Raw genomic sequence first — 24860 nt, forward strand, 5'->3', positions numbered from 1 at the left:
AGAGTATGCACAAACTGAGCCAAGTATAACCAATGAGGAAAGAGATCTTAGTTTTGATCCTGTTTATGTACAAATAGATGAAATCGACAGCATAGTGTCCCCAGTTGTCATTGAGTCCACAATACCTCAGGATAGACCATTGTCTCCTGATTCAGAATCGGAATATATTCCTCTCCCATATGAGTCTGTCAGTGTGATGACTGGTCTGAGATCAGAATCTCCAGAGTCTCTGGATAGTCATAACGCTTTATCCCCAGATTCCCCCACACCCCAGTTTGCACCATCTTTACTTGAAACGACTCAATCATTTCATAGAGGATCTTCACCTGAATCAGTATCCAATGTCGATTCAGTTGATGTATCTGAGGCCTTTGTTGTAGAACAAAGAGCATATTCCCCTGGTTCAGAAGAACCACAGAGTGTAGAGAGACCAGTACCGTCACCTCCATCATTACCTCCAACAACAATAAAAGTGCCAGTTTATAGACTTGTCTATGATGCAGAGCTTTGGAAGTTCATCTCTCAAATACAAGATCCCCAGTATGTAGGTGAAACTTTCTGTAGTAAGACAGGAGTGTTCGAGTATGCAAGCACAAGAATAGAGTATGTGCAGACAGCTCCAGATGTCAAAGAGGTAACTAAAGATGTTGGTGTGGATAGTGCTGTGGTCCGCCAAATACCAACAGTTGACCCTGAAGTCATTGATGGGTCGCAGGCTGTGCCACCATGGACTTGTAGTAAATCTGTCCCATCCCAACACAGGCCGCTATCACCTGATTCTGAATCAGAATACAGGCCTTTATCACCCCAGTCTATGGGGCTGATCACTAGTCTTAGATCTGATTCTCCAGAATCTGTGAAGTCCTTGGATGAGTATAGGGCTCTTTCCCCAGATTCCCCTATACCCCAGTATTCAGTATCCTTCCCTGGAACAGTTCCTTCATATCATAGATCTTCATCACCTGAATCAGTGTCCGATGCAGAAATTGACATATTTTATGGAGGTTTTGATGCTGATTTTAGGGCATCTTCTCCTGATTCTATAGCATCAGTCAAGGAGAACAGGCCTCTCTCACCCGACTCTCCCATACCTCAGTTTAGACCTGCAGTACAGACATTTGTTACATCTGGTACAAGTGGATACAGATCGTCCTCACCCGAGTCACCGGCATCAGATATTGAGTTTGCATTCTCAGACTATGATACTCTTGTTTTTGAAAAAAGACCAGACTCACCTGAATCGCTAATGTCAGAGACTGACAGACCTCTCTCTCCCGAGTCCTTACCTGACTACAGACCCATGTCGCCTGAGTCCCTGATGCAGTTGTCTAATACTAGAGCATCATCACCTGCATCTGTAACATCTGTCAATGAGTATAGGGCTTTGTCCCCGGACTCGCCCATCCCACAATATTTACAGTATTTCACAGAATACACGGTATTTGTGGCAGGGAGCCGACCAGCGTCACCTGAGGTTATCATTTCAGACAGTGAGTTGGACCCGTTGGATACCGCTGATTTCTCAGTTAAAGGAAGGCCAGAGTCTCCTGATTCAACAGGATCAGTAGATGAGTACAGACGGTTATCTCCTGATTCACCCATACCTCAGTTCAGACAATGGGACACTACTTTATTAACGACAAGGTATAGGTCAACTTCACCTGAATCAGTTGTATCAGATATTGAATATGCACCTAAGATTTCAGATGTTTTCGATGTAGAGGAAAGACCAGACTCACCTGAATCAATAGTATCAGAGACTGAGGAGAGACCTTTGTCCCCTGATTCCTTACCTGACTACAGACCAATGTCACCTGAGGCTCTGATGCTATTGGCTGACGTTAGAACATCGTCCCCTGAATCCACAGCTTCAGTTAATGAGTATAGACTTCTTTCCCCAGACTCCCCCATACCTGAATTCAGACATGCATCTCTGTTTTCAACTGTAGGGTACCGGTCATCCTCCCCTGAGTCTTTACTGTCAGATTCAGACTTGGAACCAGAGTTGTTCTTACCAGAGATCTTTAAGGACAGATCATCATCCCCTGAGTCTACAGGATCAGTAAACGACCATATGCCATTATCACCTGATTCACCCTTACCTGACTTTAGACTAGCACTATTAGCCTCATATTCAGCTGCTGGATATAGATCAGCATCACCCGAATCTATGATTTCAGATGTTGAGTTTGCTCCTCTGACTTCTGACGTTTTGTTATTGGAGGACAGACCAGACTCTCCTGATTCAACAGGATCAGTAGATGAGTACAGACGGTTATCCCCTGATTCACCCATACCTCAGTTCAGACAATGGGACACTACTTTATTAACGACAAGGTATAGGTCAACTTCACCTGAATCAGTTGTGTCAGATATTGAATATGCACCTAAGATTTCAGATGTTTTCGATGTTGATGACAGACCAGACTCTCCTGATTCAACAGGATCAGTAGATGAGTACAGACGGTTATCCCCTGATTCACCCATACCTCAGTTCAGACAATGGGACACTACTTTATTAACAACATGCTTTAGGTCAACATCACCTGAATCCTCATGGTCAGATGGGGACATGGACAGAGATTTGTGCTTGTCAACTCTCTTTGAAGTTAGACCGTTGTCACCAGATTCAGTAGCATCTGTAGATGAATATAGGGCACTTTCTCCTGACTCACCAATACCTCAGTTCAGACAATGGGACACTACTTTATTAATGACAGGGAATAGGTCAACGTCACCTGAATCAGTTGTATCAGATATTGAATATGCACCTAAGATTTCAGATGTTTTCGATGTAGAGGAAAGACCAGACTCACCTGAATCAATAGTATCAGAGACTGAGGAGAGACCTTTGTCCCCTGATTCCTTACCTGACTACAGACCAATGTCACCTGAGTCTCTGATGCTATTGGCTGACGTTAGAACGTCGTCCCCTGAATCCACAGCTTCAGTTAATGAGTGTAGACTTCTCTCCCCAGACTCCCCCATACCTGAATTCAGACATGCATCTCTGTTTTCAACTGTAGGGTACCGGTCATCCTCCCCTGAGTCTTTACTGTCAGATTCAGACTTGGAACCAGAGTTGTTCTTACCAGAGATCTTTAAGGACAGATCATCATCCCCGGAGTCTACAGGATCAGTAAACGACCATATGCCATTATCACCTGATTCACCCTTACCTGACTTTAGACTAGCACTATTAGCCTCATATTCAGCTGCTGGATATAGATCAGCATCACCCGAATCTGTGATTTCAGATGTTGAGTTTGCTCCTCTGACTTCTGAGGTTTTGTTATTGGAGGACAGACCAGACTCTCCTGATTCAACAGGATCAGTAGATGAGTACAGACGGTTATCCCCTGATTCACCCATACCTCAGTTCAGACAATGGGACACTACTTTATTAACGACAAGGTATAGGTCAACTTCACCTGAATCAGTTGTGTCAGATATTGAATATGCACCTAAGATTTCAGATGTTTTTGATGTTGATGACAGACCAGACTCTCCTGATTCAACAGGATCAGTAGATGAGTACAGACGGTTATCTCCTGATTCACCCATACCTCAGTTCAGACAATGGGACACTACTTTATTAACGACAAGGTATAGGTCAACATCACCTGAATCCTCATGGTCAGATGGGGACATGGACAGAGATTTGTGCTTGTCAACTCTCTTTGAAGTTAGACCGTTGTCACCAGATTCAGTAGCATCTGTAGATGAATATAGGGCACTTTCTCCTGACTCACCAATACCTCAGTTCAGACAATGGGACACTACTTTATTAATGACAGGGAATAGGTCAACGTCACCTGAATCAGTTGTATCAGATATTGAATATGCACCTAAGATTTCAGATGTTTTCGATGTAGAGGAAAGACCAGACTCACCTGAATCAATAGTATCAGAGACTGAGGAGAGACCTTTGTCCCCTGATTCCTTACCTGACTACAGACCAATGTCACCTGAGTCTCTGATGCTATTGGCTGACGTTAGAACGTCGTCCCCTGAATCCACAGCTTCAGTTGATGAGCATAGACCGTTGTCTCCAGATTCACCAATTCCTAACTTTACACACAATGTTTTGGAATTTACCACAACGGTAAAGGGATATAGCTGTTCCTCTCCTGAATCAATAACATCAGACATGGAATTTGATTTGGTTTACTCTGAGTCTAATTCTCACAAAAGAGCATTATCACCTGTGTCGGTGACATCAGATGATGAAAATAAGCCATTATCACCCGAGTCACCTATACCTGATTATAGGAAGACTATACCAGTATATTGTGTGTCAGTTAGGGATTTATCTCCCAGTGAACTATCAGATTCTGAAAACCAAGGTTCCACCGAAAAGTTTTTAATTACTGAGAGACCAACATCACCTGAATCTATCGAATCTGAAAGCAGAGAAGTGCACAAGATGAGCCAAGTATCCCTGCAAGAATCCCAGCCAGTCTCGGTATCAGATTGCCAAGCTGTTGGGGATATGCCAACTCAAAGTAAAGCAATAGCCGATAATGTTGTTTTTTCTACAGACATGGCTGCTTCAGAAACAGTGCATGAATCAGCGATGATGGTCTCAGAGTACAAACTTGTCTATGACGCTGAGCTTTGGAAGCTCATCTCTCAAATCCACGACCCCCAGTATGTAGGGGAGACCTATAGTAGTAAAACAGGGTTTCTGGAGTGTGTTGAGAGTAGAATTGAGTATGTCCAGACTCCACCTGAGGTAGCAGAAGACGCCCGTGGAACCAGTGAGATCAACTTAACAGGCTCTGACATTTTAGATTTTAAACAGACTCCTTCAGCAGCTATAAATGAGACAGATGCAGTTCGTGATGTAGTCTGTTCCGATAGTGTGGAAAAACTATCCGAACTTCTTGCCCCTGAATCCCCTGCATCAGTAAAGGAGTGTGAATCCTCGTCACTTGCTTCCAAACACAGAGAATCTGAGTATACTTCTGAAACAGCGGCTCCAGAGTCAGCCCCAGACTCTGAGGATGAATGGGTGATTGTGTCTGTGTCAGATACAGAGGACAGACCCCTGTCACCTGACTCAGAACCTGAGTACAGGCCCATGTCACCTGACTCAGAACCTGAGTACAGGCCCATGTCACCTGACTCAGAACCTGAGTACAGGCCCATGTCACCTGACTCAGAACCTGAGTACAGGCCCATGTCTCTAGAAACAGCCTTGCAAATGGCCGAAGCTAGAGCCTCGTCACCGGAATCAAGGCCAGAGGTCAATCAGAACAGATCCCTATCTCCAGACTCCCCCATACCTCAGTTTAAAACATCATGCGAGTACATAACAACGTATATAAAACACAGGTCTTCATCACCCGAGTCGATGGCTTCGGATTCTGAATATGAGCTGATGGTAACATCAACGACCATTGAGCTTGAGTACAGGCCATCCTCACCTGAGTCAATAGCATCAGTCACTGAGTTCCAGCGTCTCTCGCCTGATTCTCCTGTACCTGAGTTTATGAAGCTATTGTCTCAGTATTTCATGGAGCCCATTGGCGATGGATCATATTCACCAGTTTCTGCGTCTTCAGATACAGTATTTGAGCCATTACCTGTAGAGTCCTGGGATGATGTTCACTCAAGACCAACATCTCCTGAATCGGAAGGTTCAGAGGAAGAGCTTAGCCTAGGTGTTGCTGATATGGAAACTCTGAGGCCCCAAATAAAGTATTTGAGTCATGTGACATCTGCAGCAAGGCTCGAGTTTCCCCTAGTTCTACCCAAAGAAGAGCTTTGTTGTGAGCTGATGTTGGAGCAAAAACAGGCTACCGATGTTTATCAAAATCTTGGCCGATCAGAAGCCATGGTTATTTCCAAAGACCAGACACAGCAACTCTCAAACACAGTTACCATGGCAACATTACAAGACATTAGCAAGGTTGGTAGAGACACCACTTCATACCCACGACCAGTGAAGGTCCAGGAAGTAAAGCAGCATAGAGACACCTCCCTGCATCCCAGCGATGGTCAACTGGAGACACAGGAAGCCACACAGAGGGTAAGAATCAGAGCATCGTGGTCTCTGGAAGACTGGCCTGGCTTGTGTCTTGAAGGATTGCAATAACAGCTAACTGTAATGTACGATTTTGTGGGTAAAACCACACGTCTGGTTTTTCTGTGTGGAAATGCACTGGAATGGACTTTGATTCTAATGGATGTACATTAACATAGTATTCGGATTGATGGAGTGAGTTAACTAATTGATTGCAGTAAGAAAATAAGTAGGTTGTGTTTCTTAACTGTATCGGATACCATGGTGAAGTAAGCAAATCACGTGCATGCACCTAAAGGTTTTTTATGGCTTTTCTTTATCGGATGTTTTCAGACTGAGTATCAATCGAAACCCTGCTCGTTGTAAACTCATGCTAGTGTGGTGCCATGGATGTGATTGTTTTGGTGCATCCCGTGCTGTAAAGTCTAAATTGTCATAGTGAGGTGATCTCAATATCTATCTCCAGGCATCCACTCAATCTGCAGAGGAAACACAATTGCAGTCCAGTTTGGGGAAGTTGCCTACAAAACAAAAAGAACATACTTTACTTGAGCAATGGTCTTCCGATATGACACCCGAATGTGTGGTCCGCTCATCTACCACAAAGACCAAGACAACCACTCATCCTAAACCACTGATCTGGACCCCACTCCATTTTCCTGATCAGGATACAACCCACAGAGCTGTAACACCTAACCTACATCAATCTCCTTTAGAAACCTGTTCTAAAGCTGACACAGGATTCTTTGAGTTCAGCCCCTCCTCCCCACAATTCGACAGGTTTTCCAACTGGAGTCAGTCAGCATCTGATGAAACTCAAAGCGAGTTTTCGCCAATGTCGAGCCAGTTCTTGGCACCACCTGATTACGAAGCACTGTTTTCTGGACAGCAGTCCTTGAGTGTGTCAGAATGCTCTCAGGTCTCCCTGACAGATTTGAGTCCAGTGTCCCCGGTGTTTAGTGACTCTTCCTCAGATAAGGATCGGATCCGAACCGCAAACCAGGGGGCTCAGGGTCCTTTAGAACCTGTGAAAGTCGTACCTGGTGGGGCAGACGACTTTCAATGTTCTCCTGACTTCAACAGAGTCCTTTCTGAATTTGAGAAATCTCTCTCAGCGTTTGGACCACAACATTCAAAACCCCCAACCATAGAAGCTTCTCTGGACAAAGAAACCACTGAAGAGGAAGATGAAGACCTTGAGTTTTTTGACTGCAAACAGGCCTTCTCCGACACCTCAGATCCCAACGACCTTGAGCCAGAAGATCTAAAGATGGCTTATCACGTCTCGGAACCCCCATCTCCACTACCCAGCAGTCCTGATGCTGGCATCCGTAAGGAAAGTCCAGTGTACACTGGGTACCCGTTCCTACGAGTCGATGATCGCAGTCGCTTTTCCTCAGGTAGTGAAAGTCTTGGTGACTTTGCCTACGATTCAGACCACAGATCTTCAGGTGCTTTTCCAATGTGTGAGGAGCTTCCAGCTAGGGGACAAGAAGGGTTTGAAGATGACGATGATGACTCTCTTGGAAGGGTAAGAGGTAGCGCATGAGGTCGAGTGCACCCTCCCCTGGTTTGTTCCCTGGTTTCTCAGGCTGATTGCAGTGTCCTTGCAGGCTAAAAAGATCCACTGATTCAAACACTCGTATTAACACTACACAGAGACTAATGAGAACCTAAGTGGTGTGTTTGCACGTATATATACTTACAACACACTGTTAAGGGCCTAAAAAGCGTATTAATAACTGTACTATGGAATCATCTTAAGCCTGACCAACAATCATTTGATTTTGATAATGCTCCCTTTTGCTGTGTTTGAAGTGTGAGTTGTATCATATGTTGTAAAGGGGTTTTGAACATAGTATATTGTGTTATATGTAAATGCTATTCACGTTACCACCCCCTGCTGAAGGGCTTGCGTGTGTTGCTAAGAATGAGTACCCACTTTCCAATCTTGCATGGCTGATGTGATTGAAGGCTGTTCTATGACTGTACCTTCTCTTCATCTACATCAACTCCATAATCCCATATTGTAGATTTATTTCTGCATAATCATAACTTGTATAAAATAATGTCCTGCCTCCCTAGCCACCTAGAAAGAAGTGGTTATGAAACAGAGAACAGAAGGAACAATCATTGCCTGGAGTCTGTCCTCATGTGCTTGCAGTAATGTTATGTCCGTGTACTGTATATGTAACCATATCTCCCTACCCACAATGCCTTTGTGCTGTCTCCCAGGAGATAGCTGAAGAGTTAGGGCTGCTGTCGGATAGTTCAGAGGAGGAGGTGTTGACCACCAGGGTGGTCCGGCGCAGAGTAATTATCCAGGTACTGCAGGCATGGTGGGGTGGAGGCTGTCGCTGTGGAGGATTATAGAGTTGTGTGTGTGTGGGGGGGGGGGCACTGCACTGTTTGCTGTGCTGTACTTTTAGTCAAATCCCACAGTTTCCTGCTGCCTGGTGGCTTTTCTTGTTTTTCTTTTTCCTTCATAATCGTCTTACACCCCATTCTCATTTTGTACCATATTATACTTTTATCTTGTTGCCACGAGTTTGAAATTTCAAACGACCGGGGTCGTCATCTGTAGTTTTTTTTTTCCCTCTGTGTGGCCGGTGGCCATGAATGTTCCGAGTGTGTTCTGTTCTATGACGTCAGAGACCTGACTGGACTTGTGTTTTCCCTCCAGGCGGATGAGCTGCCAGACATCCCACCACAGACCGTGACTGAGGAGCAGTACACAGATGAACATGGCAACATGGTAGTGAAGAAGGTAGAGCCACACGCTATGTTCACACATGTATTCCAGTCAAGAGTCCTGAAGCTCCAATACAACAGTTCTACAAGCGGCATTTATTCGTTAAAGTGACAACAGACTATGATTTGTTTGATTAATCATTTATTTGGCTCCGCCAATACAAAAAGTCCACTGGACTGTTGCCAAGCAACACAAACATGATCTTGCACTAAAGTGACTAGTGCTAGCAAGTTGGTATCATTTACATTTATTTGTATGTATTTTATTGTGCAACCAGTGAAATAAGATGGCATGTTTGATTCCGATAAGTTTGAAAGATCAACCGTTAATGCAAGCGGAGTGATACAGGTATAGTTAAAAGTCCCTGTGCTTTTATCATCTAAAATAAGCACACATGGAATGCCTCATGTCCAATCAAATTACTGGGTCGGAACTAACTGTTGTATAAATGTACATACTGTCAATACACATGTACCAATACTGTATTTCTCAGCATACTTTGGTGTTGACTTGACCGTGATTCTTATTCAACTCAAACAAACCAACTGGCATACAGTATTCACATCCTGCCGTGTCCCCTCCAGATCACGAGGAAGGTGATTCGTCAGTATGTGTCCCCGGACGGCGTGCCGAGGCAGGATGTGACAATGGAGGGATCTCACCAGGAGATGGTCCATGTGGAGGAGGGAGACTCCTTCTCCAAGGTGGTGAAGAGGACTGTGGTGCGGAGCGAGGGAGATCAGACTGAGGTGACCGACTCCTTTTCTTATCAAACTACAATAATGACGGCATGTAGACCAGGACATAGAATTGATCATTTACTGACACATGTAATGAATGCTACTGTGTACTGGTGACATCAGTGACCTTTGAACCCGGCATGTTGCCTGTTAGGTGACCTTCTCGGAGCCCTATGTGCTGGTGGGCGCTGCCACTGCCTCAGAGTTTGAGGCGGAGCCGGCGCAGGGCCGGAAGGTCAGCAAGGTGGTGAAGACCACAGTGGTCAGGGGCGAGAGGATGGAGAAGCAGACCGGAGACCGCTCGCTGGCTGCAGATCTCCCCTCAGCCAGAGAGGACTTTGAGAAGGTAAGAGCTCTGGAGAGCCAGTAATCCTTTCTCCTGTTAACTTTCCCGGCTGGTGATAAAGGCTGATACATTTAAGATGATCAATTGTACCAAGGTTAATGGTGGACCCTACAGTCTCTGAAACCACCTGCTCTTGTTCTGTCACATATAGGCGTTGAGTTATGCTGGAGGCTTTGGGAAAATCCTCCTGCCTCATTTAGTAGAAAGAGAGGTTGTCAAGGACGACGGCTCTGTTGTCAAAAGGTTTGCCGCCAGCATGGAACTGCAGTGTGTTGATTAACAACAGAGGCTATGTTGGTGTAGCGCTCCATAGATTTGACGTCAAAGCATGTCACTGTAGCTTAGGGGGGTGTTCGGGGTCCTCTGTCCTATATGTTTTCGATGTTTCCCTGCTCCAACACACCTGATTCAAATGAATGGTTGTTATTAGGCTTCTGCTGAGCTTCATAACAACCCATTCATTAGAACCAGGTGTGCTGGAGCAGGGAAACGTACAGGACCATGGACCAGGATTGAACACCCCAACTGTAGCTTAACCTTATACAACCTTACGGCAGATTCTAACGTAAGCATTCACCTCAGTAACTAATCAGATGGGTGTGGCGAAAAAGGAGCAACCCTGCATGGTGTGTTCATGGGCTAGAGTCCGTATGACCTACCAGAAAGGGTTTATCAAATCCAAGATGACAATCCTTAGCAGCATGCATCTCCTTAACAGGATCTCTCCCTCCTCCCTCTCCACCCCTCTGTCTGTCTGTGTGTGTGTGTGTCCAGAACCCAGATGCGTAGGTCGCGCACCCAGAAGAGGACAGTGGTGAGGGACGCCCAGGGTAAGCATGTGCACCTGGAGTGTGTGGACGTCCCCCCAAAGGCCATGCAGCCAGACGCACTTCAGCACCACCTGCACACACTGCTCCAGCGCTACTGTGCTGAGGACCAGCAGGAGGAGGAGGGGGAGGACCGAGAGGAGGGGGAGGAAGAAGAGGAGCAAGAGGGATTTGGGTAACTCTTCTTGGCCTCGCTCACCCTGCTTAGTCCTATACCCTCTGAGGTGAGTTATTATAACAGCCAAGCCCATGACTGAACCCCTGGTTTTAGAAGCCCCGATCTCAACCCCTCTGATGCAGACACTGGATTGTGTTTTGGTTTGGATTTATTTTCTTCCCTTTGTGGCAAATAACGGAACAATATTTATTTTAGTGCTTTAACTGTTCCCCCTTTTTTCCCCCTTTTGACTTTGTTTCATTTGCTAATTTTTGTGACCAAAGATAGTTCCCTTTTTATTGTCGGGTGACGAATGAACGTAGATTGATTTTGCTCTCTTTTTTTGGGCTGCTGTGGTACAATACTGAACAAACACAAAGATCAATGGAAAACTTAAAATGGTGGGGGGCTTCACGGACGTTTGCCTCATGCACGGGCCTCTTCTCAAAGGACGATTGTAAACATTTGTATATAGAGGAGAAAAACATACATGCTCTGAAAAAGACAACCGCAATTCAAGCATTTAATTGATACAGTACATTTGCCCTCTGTAACTGCTGTACGTGCACCAATCAGACTAGATCTACTTTCCCCAGGTCGAAAGACATTGGCCTATAAGTTTAATGTTGCTGAGCTTTTGAAATATACTGTAAAGAGATAATGAATGCTGTCTTTCATCAAGGAGTCTTGGATCACACTGTTTTACAGGCGCAGAATCAACCAACAAACCGTTATACCGCTTTTCTGTTTACAAAGTTAGCTCCTGCTGGTGAAGTGTGTGATGTCTAGTTGTCTTGGCATGGGCTTTGTAAGCTTTTAGCCCCAAGACCATGTCTTTTTTTTTTTTTTTTTTTATGTCTGTCTGTGTTGTGTTTTCACAATTCCTTCTTAGCGAGACATCACAAAAGGTCCACGTGTGTAAATGTGTTAGCTCATAGCATCTTCACTGGCGTCAATATAACCTGCCATATGTTCAAAGAAATTTGTGATCGGGAATGTTCTCCATTTTGACTGTCTATTTTGCACTGAACCCTAAGTTCAGAAAGGTTCTCACTCTGGTTTTTCCTTCACACAAGTTTGTAATGCCACTTCACCTCCCTTCCCTGTCCATGGTACTCTTTTGATTGTCTTCTATAGCTTTTATGAAGCTTGTTAAGATTGTAAAAAGAAGGTTTAGGAGAAAGAATGTTTTTGACTTGCTGTTAATTTTGTTTGTTGTTGGTGTTGAATGGTAAATCGTGATAATCTAGAAAGATTGGCGTTACTGAGTTTGATTATTATTTCCTGTCCTTTACAGATGGCATCACCTTGGCATATTTCATTTATTGTATTAATGGTCCGTCTGTGCTTATCTGGCCTGTGTGAGAGTGTGAATGTGTGTGAGAGCAGAAGATGGATGTTTGCAAATCAAACTTGACACGGATGGAATCTTGGCCTGTCAAACTATCTTAGGTATTACTTGCGGTACAGACTATATCTGTCAAAATATGGTCCTCACCTTGCCATGTACTTTCTGTGATCAAAAGCGAGAATACAACAAATGTTTAAAAAAAGAAGAAAAAAGCGGAAAAAAAGTATAATTTTGATTTGATGAATCAGCATCTTGTCTCCATGGTGATAACAATATTATACATATTTACAGTTTGAATATCTATGCGGGCATGTATTCGTTATCAAATTATTAATACAATAAATTGAAACGCTAACCAGACATTGCAGCTGCAGTGTGTACGTTACAGAAAATAAACATTTACATGTGTCAAACGTGTAGGCTATGGTGTGCTTGTCTTTATTCCTACTTGTATAAAATAAAACATTAAATAAAATAGAGAAGGGGTACAATTTATGGGGACATTTTGAAGTGTGCTGAAGTTTAACTATCACCTCCCAACCTATTGTTTAAATTGATCTAAAATGCCCATAATGTTCAAATACTTGGAAAAACAAGAGTTTATGGGGTGTATTTTCACATTACTAAAGGACAAACATAACACTTTTTAAGCTACAATAATGTAAGTTTTATCAGCCATCTTCCAAAAGTTAACTAGCTACTGAACCGAACCAGACTGCTACTGTTAACACTCGTAGATTTGTGACGTTTCACTGTCAAATATTTCCTAAACCGTGCAACACTTAGGGATGAGTTAGTGTCTATAATACTAACGCACACACACACACACACACGTGAGAACAGTAGTGTGCCTTGCTGATACCAAGGACACTGAATGAATACTGACCTTGTTCCACTCCGGTATTCAGGGAGTATGCAGAAATACCACCATAAATCCAGTATTTTCTCTAGAAGAGGGTGCATAGTTATATTTTATCACAGCTAACGTTAATAAAGAAGCGACCAAAACCAACATTTGGCAGAAGTCACATCTTTATTTGACGTTTCTTAAACATGTATCAGTCCTCTCCCACCATGGCAACAGTATACACTTTGTCCAACAGTGCATTTTTGACAACTTATAAAACAGTGTGGTGTAAAGTAAGAAGGAAATCAAAGAACAATCGTGTTGTCTCACTACCCCCACTATCCCATAAGGAAGAACTCAAGAGTGTGGTCATGGCTCTACTTAAATTGTGACCAAATCACAATGAAACAAAACATAAAACACCACTGTGTTACTCTGTCAGATTTATGCTTACCGGTTTTGCAATGCCACCAACTAAATAAAAAAAAGTTTATGAATGTAATTAACAACAACTAACAATCCTAACTCGCACCTATTAATACAAATATTTAGCTTACTGAAACAAAGCAATGCCAAATGACTTCCAAATTATTTTGTAAACATCAATCTGTAGTTTAAACTGTGGAGCATAGGTAACTAATTCTGGTTTTGTAGATAATAGGAATGATTTAGAAAAGGTTTCCTCCAAGACACAAACACAGAAGATAAAGTTTTGTGGGTACATACACTGAGGAAATCAGATGTTTCAAGACTGGGAGGGGGGGGGGGGGGAGACTAAACAAATAGGGTCATGCACTATACAATATTGTTGAACGGGGTTAAGCTCCAAAATTGTTCAATGATAGGATTGAAAAGAAATCTGAAAGAACAACCTACATTATCAATATCACAATATAAAACGTAAACAAAAAAATATATATAACTGATAAAATTCACTTAATATATCCTGGTGAAAATATGATTGACTTTAAAATGTGTCATACAATGGCCATGTGTAGCAATGTATTCAGTATATGTATAGTTAACATTCGACGACTCAAATCTCTCTTTTCATGTGATGTAACGCGCACAGCAAAACATAGATCTTAGGTGTCCTCACTGTAAAAATGTCAATTGAAATTCCTATTAATCATACTTAATAATTACCTAATCAAGAGCAACAAAACCAGACTGTAAACTAAGGTAATCTTTCACCAGTTAATACTCCAAACTTTAAGCAAGGATATAGCAAATCACAATCAATCACAAAGCCTATACGTCACCAAAAAGCAAGCTACTGTTCACCTATGTTTTGACATAAGTCCACCTAAAAGGCAACAGATATTACAGAACAGAACTGGTGATCTGGCTGATGTGTTGGATTCAGAATATGAGACAGTTGTCAGTTCAGGCTGAAACAGAGCCAGGTACATACACATAAGATTGAAACTCATCTTCTCTACAAAAAAACATTTCCATATCTCTGGCATGGATGTATACAGTATCTCTATGGCTTTTAAACTTAAGACTGTCTAAAACCAGAAAACCATAGAAAAAAACATGCTTCAATTCCATCTCCCAGATAAGACTGGGAAGAATGAATGTGATAAATTAAAAAAATAATAGTAAAATGATATGAGATTTCATGGTGTTTTTTCTGTATGTTTACAAGAATCTTCAGTCCAGCAGCGACGATATGTAAACAACACTCTGAGAGGGCAGAGTGGTAGCAATGCTAGATGGGGATTGGGTGAGAGACATGACAGACACCTGGTAGGCGGGATCTCCATGGTCAACGGACCAATGTAGGCTGAGAGTGGAGGGTGGGTCGGGTTCTCAACTGCAACACAAAAAGTTTGGACTCTTTCACACAGCACTAAGACTTATCACACAAATACAGATAAGGACCTTACGGTTTTACCAGCTGAATGTGAAGCGATTTTGTGTCATTAAAGACTTCAACAGGTTCCAACTGACAACAGAAGGCTGAACCACCTAAAGCTGCACAGCTCTGAGGTGGATATGCATCAGGCTCACAGCTACCTAGATGGGGCAGGGCCAGAGGGACTCACCTCTCTACTTGGCGGGCACGGTGGGTGACCCGGAGCGGTGGAAGTGGATGTTCTGCCACTTGCCGTCGCGGCGGTGCCAGATACGGGTCTCCTCAGACTGCATGGTGCGGGGAGCGCCGCTGCCGTCCAGGTACTGGGTCAGCCGGATGTAGGCGATGCACGCCGCATCGTCGCCGATGATGTGGACGTGGGGGTTCAGCAGGATGGTGTGGATGGGCTGCAGCTTCACCCTGGACAGAGCTGGGGAGAGAGGGAGAGGAGTCAGAATCAAATGACCTCAAGGCACAGTCCTTGAAGTATAAACATGTTTTTCCAGTAAGCTACAGGTCATGAGGCCTTACAATTCTCGAAGTAGAAGCGGTGGAAGTCAGTGCCCTCCACCAGATTCCCCAGGGCCTCTGGTTCGAAGGACGTAAGTCCAGGGTCGCAGATCTTCCTGTGAGACACGGAAAATGAGGAACACACACACAGTTACCATGGGTGGGTTTTTCCATGGAGATCCGCTGTGAATAGTGCCGTGGTGTTGATGTGGACTGAGCTAGGTGGGGGTATGAGGACTGACGTGTATGCTTCAAAATCTCCATTGTTGATGGCTTCAATCAGCTGCTCAGTCACTTTGATGATCTCCTGCTTGCGAGCTGGGAGAGAGAGAGGAGACAGAGTCCATCACAAACTTGTCCAAATGTCAGCATCCCAACAATCTCAAAGCACACAATACTGGCTTGAGACTTCCTACTGAATATTATGGAAAAGGGTTCAGTAAAGGTGGCTGGAATGAGACGGCACCACAGCAAGACCAGAAGGCTCACGCGCAGGGAGAGTCAGGGTGGATCCTCCACCAGTACCACGGATGTTTATACCGTACAAGCACACAGTCAGTACATCCCATTACCTTTCATGTAAAGTAGGCAAGCTTAGTAGTAATGAGTATAAGAAAAGAGAGAAAAGGGATCTGTTCTTGAGGAACTGTAGGATGTTGAGATTTACAATGGCGTGGTGAGTGAGAATGCAGAATGGCTTACAAAGCACAAAAACACTGGCGCGCACACACACACACACCGTAGATTTATCCTGAGCATTTAAAGAAGGTTGTCTCAAATGTTACCTTGCACAGTTTCAGTCCCTCTGACACTTTCAAACGATATGAAGAACAGAAGACAGAGGCCAGAAATAAGCGCCATTTTTCTTCCAAGTGTCTTTAGCCCTAGGCAACCCCACCTGATCCTGACAGAGAGAGAAGAGACCCTGGGACGGCTAAAGTTCAGACATGAGTCTGACTCCAGCTGCGTCACAGCTCTCAGCCAATGGCCATTTCAACAAATGTCCTGGCTCAGCAGATAAGAAACATAAATGTGACGGTGCGGAGGGAACATGGAGTGTTGACACACTGCTGAGGGACTTTGCTCTGCCGCCCCTCTGTTTGTGAAGGCACAACAAGCACACAGTACTGCCAGAAGAGGCCCACTTCATCCATCTCTCCAAAAACAGCTGTTGAGCAGGGAAAGAAGCAAATCTTCTTGACCCGATAGCAATTGTGGAAACAGAGGGTTTTAACTAGTTGCTACTATGCTTGCTCAGATAAAGTTAACACACTGCAAAAAATGCCATTCCAAAAATAAGTAAAACAATTTTTAAACAAGATATTTTAAGTCAAAATTAGCTTGATAAGATTCTTGAAATAAGACTATATTTTCAATATAAGAGACCGCTTGAAATTAGATTGGAAAACTCATTCTTAGATATATTTTGCTAGTATTGTGAAGTTGTGTATCATAACAAGTTCATGATGCTCAAAAATAGTATTTAAATTAGCTTGGAAAACTCATAGATATATTTTGCTAGTATTGTGAAGTTGTGTCTCATAATAAGCTCATGATACTCAAAATGTATATTTTTCCCCCAAAAGGGAAGTTCAAGTGCAAGCATTTTGAGTATTCCTGACTATACTGCAAAAAGCCATCTTAAAAAAAAACAAGATTTTTTTAAATGTATTTATTATTTATTTATGTCTTTACAAATTCTTGAAATAAGGCAAAATCCCTGAAATTTACATATCACATTAATGCTTAAAAATTCGTAATCTTGACAGTAATAGAAAATGTGAGAGGCTTGCTTAAAAATTAAGATATGAGTCAGATTTCTTATGACCTCTTTATTATTTTTTTAAGTGTACACATGAAGACCAGGAAGGTCAAGGCTGAAAAGCTGAGGCAAAATCTAATTAAACTATAAGCATCTGACAGAGCAACGTGTCATAATTTCTAAGAGTCTGAAAAAACACACATGTATTGGGGCCGGGCATCTACATTATTACTAACTTCTTGTGAGCGACAGGTGATGGGAACAGGTCTGGCATGGGATTCTGAAAGCACCATTCACTGCAAAAAAGAGAAATTAACACAATTAAGCATTATGTCTAATGAGATAATCCACAAAAAAAAAAATATTTCAAGTTCAACAATGAATATGTTAAAATTGATGACATATCAAAAAACTATTAATAAAAAAGGGGGTCTTGGGGCTGTGAACTGAGATCAGCAATGATATTCAAATTTCTCACTTAATTACATTGATATTATTACATTTTGCATAGAGAATGACACATGATGCACGTAATATCAGAACTGGTCAGTGAGGTAAGCTACTTAATTGGCCACTGCAAAAGAGCTGCAGGTCCTGTACAGAGACAGGAGAACCTAGCAGAACAACCATCTCTCCAGCTCTCCATTGTAGCCATAGCCCACCTGAGAGGTCACGACAGCTAGCCAGACTCGTTAGATCAGAGAGGTATATTAACATCGCATCGTTAGAGTATCGTAAATGTTGAGACTTCAGGACCCCGGGTTCTGGACTGGATGGAGTGCTACAGAGATGGCGTTCTGTCAGAGTCTCCCATGTATGCACAGGAACACTGAAGCTATGTAAGAGTGTCTCTTTTTAATACAGGTTTACTGTACAACACTAGTTCTCTCCAATATTAAAACTTTGTTATAAAATACAGAATACGCCATCATAATTACAAACTCATGATTACCAAGATCAGATTGTTTTCTCCACCGCCGTAGGTTTTGTGTTTTTAAATACATGCAAGTGAATGTCTGTGACAAAGAACCTTCATCAACAGCCTTGATGTAAACAGTCCACACAACAATAATGGCAATTGCAACTACATGTAATACCCACCACAAAAACTTGAGCCCACCGTTACAGAGCTGACTCCAGGTGACAATGTAGAGTGAGAAAATTCAAATCTGCAGCAACAGAAAAACACTTGTATCATGCATGCAATTAATAACTTGGATAAGTTATAGAGCAGGGTTTCACTAAATACACAAACGTCGTTCCACTCAATACATTTAGTCTCCAACCACTAGGAACAAACTTATTTTTTCAATAAAAATGATGAGTCAAGCCACCTAGTTACTTAAAATCCGAAATAATTTAAATACCAGGTAGCTATTGTTAGTCATGCATACTTACATAGTTGAGATGGGTGATGGCTGGAACGCATGGATAAACGACAAACTTCTTCCACTGAGCTGAGCCGTAGTCGTGAGGATGCTGACTGAGCCGTTGACTCAACGCATTGTGCGCAAAATCACTCACTCAACAGTTGAGTGAGTGATTTTGCGCACAATGCACGATTACGCGGTTATCGCAAGACATCATTTGAAAGCTGATAGGCTAAATGTACTCGATTGATTCACTTTATCCCAACACGACTTAAATAATTTCATGTACACCTTCTGCATTCTACACAATACGATGACATTTTGCTAAAGGACATGAAACAAATGTGTAAAATAGACACTAGATGCTTAGTTTAATCCAACAGATTGCCAGTCTCCTTTTTTCAGTGTAGTTTCAGATCCCAGAAACATTATTTAATGTTTCTAATGATGTCATGAAATAACAATCACTGTTTCTATTATTACAGTTTGATGGAATCATACAAAAACCCAGTGACAAATAGGATAAAAACTGAAGTCTGATAGGCCCGGTACCAGGCTAAGTGTATTACTTTGGTCTGTTTTTAGTTTTGTTTTTTAAGGTTTCAATACAACCAAAACATCAGTCCATATCCAAGTTTTACTAATTCACTTTTGATGACAACAATAAAACAACTTCATTTGGAGACTATAATTTAGTAATATTGTAACTGTTTGACAGAAAATAGATAATCTGAAGTTTAACCATAAAGACCAAGATTATATGTATTCGTTTTGCCGTAGGGTTTAAGAGGTATGACATGATTGTAGATAAACTAATTTAAAGGGATGGTATTCTCCCTTGTTAACAGTAAAGGTTGCATTAATACCAAAACACAATCTTAATGTGTTTTTCCACCTGTTCAGCCTCCGGGGAACTGCATCTTGATTGTGGTGATCTTTCTAAGATCAAAGTTGAAGCAGTGGACTCAGTGTCATCAGTAAATGCTGCTGCTCTCAAGAGTAATACTCCAATGTGTCAGTTGGGCATTGCAGTTTTCAATAAAGTAGATTGCTGTCTTAATTTAAGTCAATTCTTTGTCTTGAGAGAAAATGACGACTAATGTTTTCCAACACACCGTGATTAAAAATAGTATGACGTCAAAAAAAAAGCTTGTTTCATCTGAGATATGACTTCAAACAAGACTATTTCACTTAACAAGATATTCAAGATGCATTGCCTAAAAACCGTGGGAGTCAGATGGCTGAGTGGTTAGGGAAGCGGGCTAGTAATCAGAAGGTTGCTAGTTCGATTCCCGGCTATGCCAACCAAATGACGTTGTGTCCTTGGGCAAGGCACTTCACCCTACTTGCCTCGGGGAGAATGTCCCTGTACTTACTGTAAGTCGCTCTGGATAAGAACGTCTGCTAAATGACTAAATGTAAATGTAAATGTAAAAACAAGTTCTTTATAACTCAATGAAATCTTACTCTTTAGGCGATTGTGTCTTATATTATGTGTGATGAGACATTTTGACTAGAAATGAACAAAATACACCCAGTAAGATTGAGTTTTTGCAGTGCAGTATCAAAGTGAAACTGCTTGAAATGTTGTGACTGAGTTGCACAGCCATGGCAAACTTGATTTTTATCCATTTATATACATAAAGATGCAAGAACTCACACACATTTCACACACGATACACAGTTTCAAGAATGAGGTTATTAGAGAGGGATTTCCAGAGTGGAAATAATGTCTACTGAGGGAGACAGACTGTCTCTTTGTCGACGAGGACAAAGGTGCTTCTCACTGGAGGCTTTCAACGTGATTCTGAGGGAACGTGCCTGCCATAGCCCCTCACAGCACGATCTGCAGTTTCTCCTCATGCACAATATTACCAGTCACACCATAGAGGACAATGTCATTATTTCTGTATGAGTCTGACACTGCACAATGTGTAGTCACTAATGGAGTTTGGACTTAAATCCAAACACTTGGGGGGGGGGTGTCAAAACAGGCTCAGACCTGCAGGGGGCAGCAGAGCACAGCAGCCTGTGCTTCAGTCCTACACAAGCGCAGATGTACTACACCACAGGCACGGCTTCACTGCTCAGGAAGATCACGGGGGGGCTACTCTACCAGACTCAAAGGGAGGGGGGTCCCGCAGCACCCTCTCCCCCCTTCGTCTTTGGAGGAACACTGCGTGTCTCCGTGACCCAGGCCCGGGGGAAGGCCGGGGGAAGGCTGCGGGGGTTTATCTGCACTCCTCCCTGCTGGGCCACACACTGGGGGAGAACCAGCAGGAGCAGGGGGAGGGGGAGGAGGAGGACAGGGTGACTGCTCAGGGAGGTATTTCTGAGAGCGACAGAGTGCTGGTCGAAGTAGAGGGATGGATGGAGGGACGGATGAGTGATTGTGTGAGGGCGAGTGGGGACGGATAAATACATGGGATGGAAAAACGGAAATGGATGGTGTTGGATTTTAAAAAGGTGTGGGAAAGGAAAAAGCAAACAAAGAAGAGATGCAAAAATTAACATTTAACTGAGTGGAAGACAAGCCGTTGAGGAGATGGCGGCTTGTTTCCAGCTGTGAAGTGACAACGGAGAGACTGAGCGGCGAGGGGGGGGGGGGAATCAGAAGGAGGAATCATCTGATGAGAGCGTTGGGAGAGCGGTGGCTGTAAAAGCCTCATCACAGACAGAAAGCCTGGCGGGGGATGATGATGTCACCGGGTAGACAGGAAGTCTAAAGAGACCCTAACGGAGGCATTAAACTGTGATGGAGGAAGCAAAGGAGGCATCGAGCGAAAGACTTTGCTCTCATCTTCCTTTCTCCTCCTCTGACCACCCACAGACAGAGCTTTTGTATCAGAGCGACAAACATCGAAAAAACACCACATGAAAAAGTTGCTGCCAGAGAAAACTAAGTAAAAGGTGGAAATCTGAGGCCGGTGTGGCAGTCCACATCTGTGTGGAAGCCAGCCAATAAGACGAGGCTAACAGAACACCACTATACATTCTCGGTCCTTGTGCCCCGACGGCTTGTAGAATCTACAAATGGGTCTTTCAAAATGGAATAGAAAATTGCTGGCCTCGAATGTTCCCGACATCTACAACTGAGCTGGTGAGATAAATGGAAAACGGTTACGGAGCAGGTATCTCAGATAACCATCCTTTCTACGTTTCTGTCAGCTTTTCAAAAGCCCTTTCAGGGCAGAGTATAAAGACTTCTGATTAATACGGACGATTGGGGTGACTCTCGGCTACTTTCTGTTGAGGAAAAAAAAGGGGGGAATGCTTTCCTTTTTAAATAGATGGAGGAATGAGGAGCTGGTAATGACTATCGTGAGAAGGAGACAATGTACCACAATTCTGTGGCCTCTTCTACTGGGGCACCAAAACGTTTAGTCACCATTGGCCCCATGGCATCATGGGACATCATCAGCCCCCACACACACGGTGTGTATGCAGTGGACCATCATATATGGGGAACAGCCGTGGGAGGCCAACACTGATACTGTTTACACACACACTCCAGTCTACACACAGTTCTGTAAACACACACCATGATCGCACACTGTCTACACACACAGTTCTGGCCTTCTGTACAGTCCCAGTCAGAGCTGTAGATCACTAATGACTTACTAACTAGCAGGGTGAGACAGGGGCGTGCTAAACAGGAATCAACACAATGAAACATCATCACAACACACACAGAGACAGAGAGAGAGAGAGAGACACAGAGAGAGAGAGAGAGACACAGAGAGAGACACACAGAGAGAGAGAGAGAGAGAGAGACACAGAGAGAGAGAGCGAGAGAGTGGGCACCATAGCCCCCTAAAGGCTAAGTAACGCAACTCATCCTTAAATCAGTAAGTATAATGAAATAATGCCTCGATGCAGGTGTATTGTCGCTGATCTCTAGGAGGTATTTGGAAGTTTTCCTACCTTTAACATCCTCATCCTCAATGGTGGTGTTGGTGCTCTCGCTGGATTCCTGACAGACAACAAACAAAAAGAAACAATGACTCCCACATAAAAAGAAACCCAACTGAGACTCGGAGAGAAACCACCACCGATTGAAATTCCACAAGCCTCCTGTGACTCATCAGAAGCACTCACTTTACTTTTTTCAACCGCTAACCGGGGGAAATTGCATTTGCTGTGTGCAGAGTGACACAGATGCCCTATTAATCAGCCGCTGAAAATGGAAAGGCATTTTGCGGAGCAAGTGATCAGCTAGATTGACGGAACGAGGGTGGCTTCCCTGTAAGAGACAACCTAGGCTATATTCCTCTCCTGACAGTATCTTTCATTGGCCATGCTTCTGCAACAGGCAAGCTACAAAGCCCATGATTAACATTAATCAGAGGTATGTGTGCTGAGCTTTATCACACTGCTAATAAGGAGCCTTACCTCACTGACTGACTGTTAGGGCCTTCCAAGTGTAGATACAGCTGAGCAACACAAACAAAACTACCCACTAATGCAATAAACCACTCACGAACACAACCCACGACACCATGGACTACAAAACTGTAGAGCGTGCGAGGGCGCCAAGCGTCCAAAGCCCTGGAGACAAGCGTGCAAATGTGGCCCCACATAATCCCCCAACATGCAACACCTGCCTGTGAGAGAGCTCTGTACCCCCAGCGCAGACACGGAAAAGTAAACTTGACGCCACCAGACATGACTAGTTCTGCTCTGAGCAGCTTTTGTACAACGAATACAGTGCCTGTTCTACAGAATTGTGTCCAGTATTGAACGTGTACAAATGGCGGTAATGCCAAGGTTAGATGCTGGATGGTGTGTGAGATATCAATGTCATTTCAGAGAGGAACATGCACTATCAGCCCTTCCATGTTGTACCCCGGGACTGTCCAAACAGTGGCATGCAAATATTAGCTCAACATTACATTACATGAAACAGTTTGTTTTCCTTCATAGGGGACCCCTCTCGTAGTTTTGAGTACAAAGCCAGCGCACACTAGTTTTACGTGGAGGGCGAAACACAATCCAAACATATCACTCCGCCGCCTGGCGACACAACACAAGCAAACACGACAACACACCAAACTAGGACGCCGTCTGCTGGATACCTTGTTGCCGTCGGCGGGGTTGTGGATAACAGTGGTCTGAGGCTCCTGATGGGGAGGTGAGGTGGAGGAGTGCGGGAGGTGGAGGAAGGAGAGAGGGGTTAGATGGACCAGGGACAGGAACACTTTTAGTGAAGACGACAAGGCCTTGAGGTATGGGGGGCAGGAGGCATGTCGCAGGGCCAGAGAGAGGGGAACTCTGACATCCTACTGGGAACTCAATATGTGACCAGCATGCCAGACTGAACTCTGAACAGGTTCAGGTTCAGAATAAATGAACTTCTTGTTGGTAGGTTGGCTGTCGTTTAACGCTTGCGAATGTGTATTTACACAAATATTCTGTGTGGAGCTAATTCGGGATAGAGCAGAAAACACCAAAGACCAGTTTCCCAGATGAAGATGAGGTAGCCTGGACGACAAATAGATTTGAGAGACCCCCTCCAGCATGGGTGGGCCCATTTTGTGTCTGGGAAACTGGCTTAAGAAGCACCATCAAGGCACACCACTGGACATGACATGGTACAGTAGCAAATCAAGTAAGATGGGACTTGTAGTCCTGTGCTTTTTTTCTGGATGTAGTCCAGAAAAACAGGTTTCAGGCATGCAGACACTGGTTACCCACATAAGTGCACACCGAGTGAGCAATCACAATGCAATGACTCAGCACGTTATTTAATTTGATCTAACATAAATAGAACATTTAATCTAGCATGCATAATCACGTCAGTGTTGAATTTGTCGGCACTCGGAATAAAATAAACCATCTCAACCGTTTGGAAAAAGGACTTCCAGTAAGGAAACTGTTCATTAAAAAGGTGTTGACATGTCTACCAGTCTCCAGCCCCAGCCCTGGCCCCTGTACAGGCTGCCTGGAGGGGCATGGTAGAGAACTGCAGAGGGGGTCTGGGAGGGCAGGACCATGTTGATGATAATCTGGTTGGACTGGGTACACTACAGCCCCCCACAGGGCTTCCTGTGTGTGTACAGTGTGCATGAACAGTAAGTGGAGTGGCGTATGTGTGTTTCTGTGTGTGTGTACAGTGTGCATGAACAGTAAGTGGAGTGGCGTATGTGTGTTTCTGTGTGTGCGCTTGCCCGTGCACTTTGTATGTGCGGTTTGAAGTCTATTTTTAGCAGTGCGACTGTGGTCTATCGCCAGCGTGTCTCCACGGTTTCCTGGGTAACTGTGTCACAGGACAACCCTTCGGTGGAGTGACAGCTTAAGTTGGACACTCGT

General features: G+C 43.7%; 2 protein-coding genes across 13 annotated transcripts in view; one reads left to right on the forward strand and one right to left on the reverse strand.

The window, feature by feature from the left end:
- The window catches only part of ank2b (ankyrin 2b, neuronal), a 73698-nt gene extending 61080 nt beyond the window's left edge, over positions 1 to 12618 (forward strand). The window contains exons 43-49 of the mRNA XM_067261337.1: positions 6495 to 7559; positions 8264 to 8353; positions 8712 to 8795; positions 9365 to 9529; positions 9675 to 9866; positions 10018 to 10109; positions 10641 to 12618. Coding sequence (XP_067117438.1) covers positions 6495 to 7559; positions 8264 to 8353; positions 8712 to 8795; positions 9365 to 9529; positions 9675 to 9866; positions 10018 to 10109; positions 10641 to 10872 — 1920 coding nt within the window. The 3' untranslated portion in view covers positions 10873 to 12618. The remainder of the gene's footprint in view (positions 1 to 6494; positions 7560 to 8263; positions 8354 to 8711; positions 8796 to 9364; positions 9530 to 9674; positions 9867 to 10017; positions 10110 to 10640) is intronic.
- A 597-nt stretch (positions 12619 to 13215) lies between these two features.
- camk2d1 (calcium/calmodulin-dependent protein kinase (CaM kinase) II delta 1) overlaps positions 13216 to 24860 on the reverse strand; it is a 47074-nt gene continuing 35429 nt past the window's right edge. For 8 of the 12 annotated variants that reach the window (XM_067261596.1, XM_067261591.1, XM_067261594.1 and 5 more), the window contains 6 exons: positions 23627 to 23671; positions 22476 to 22524; positions 15662 to 15737; positions 15441 to 15535; positions 15100 to 15339; positions 13216 to 14867 (listed from right to left, as the gene is read on the reverse strand). In XM_067261596.1, the coding sequence (XP_067117697.1) occupies positions 15104 to 15339; positions 15441 to 15535; positions 15662 to 15737; positions 22476 to 22524; positions 23627 to 23671 (501 nt within the window). In that variant the 3' untranslated portion in view covers positions 13216 to 14867; positions 15100 to 15103. The remainder of the gene's footprint in view (positions 14868 to 15099; positions 15340 to 15440; positions 15536 to 15661; positions 15738 to 22475; positions 22525 to 23626; positions 23672 to 24860) is intronic. The other 4 variants (XM_067261600.1, XM_067261598.1, XM_067261599.1 and 1 more) reach the window with 1 other exon arrangement.

The sequence above is a fragment of the Osmerus mordax genome, chromosome 23 (genome assembly GCF_038355195.1).
Source record: "Osmerus mordax isolate fOsmMor3 chromosome 23, fOsmMor3.pri, whole genome shotgun sequence".
Taxonomy (NCBI): Eukaryota; Metazoa; Chordata; class Actinopteri; order Osmeriformes; family Osmeridae; genus Osmerus; species Osmerus mordax.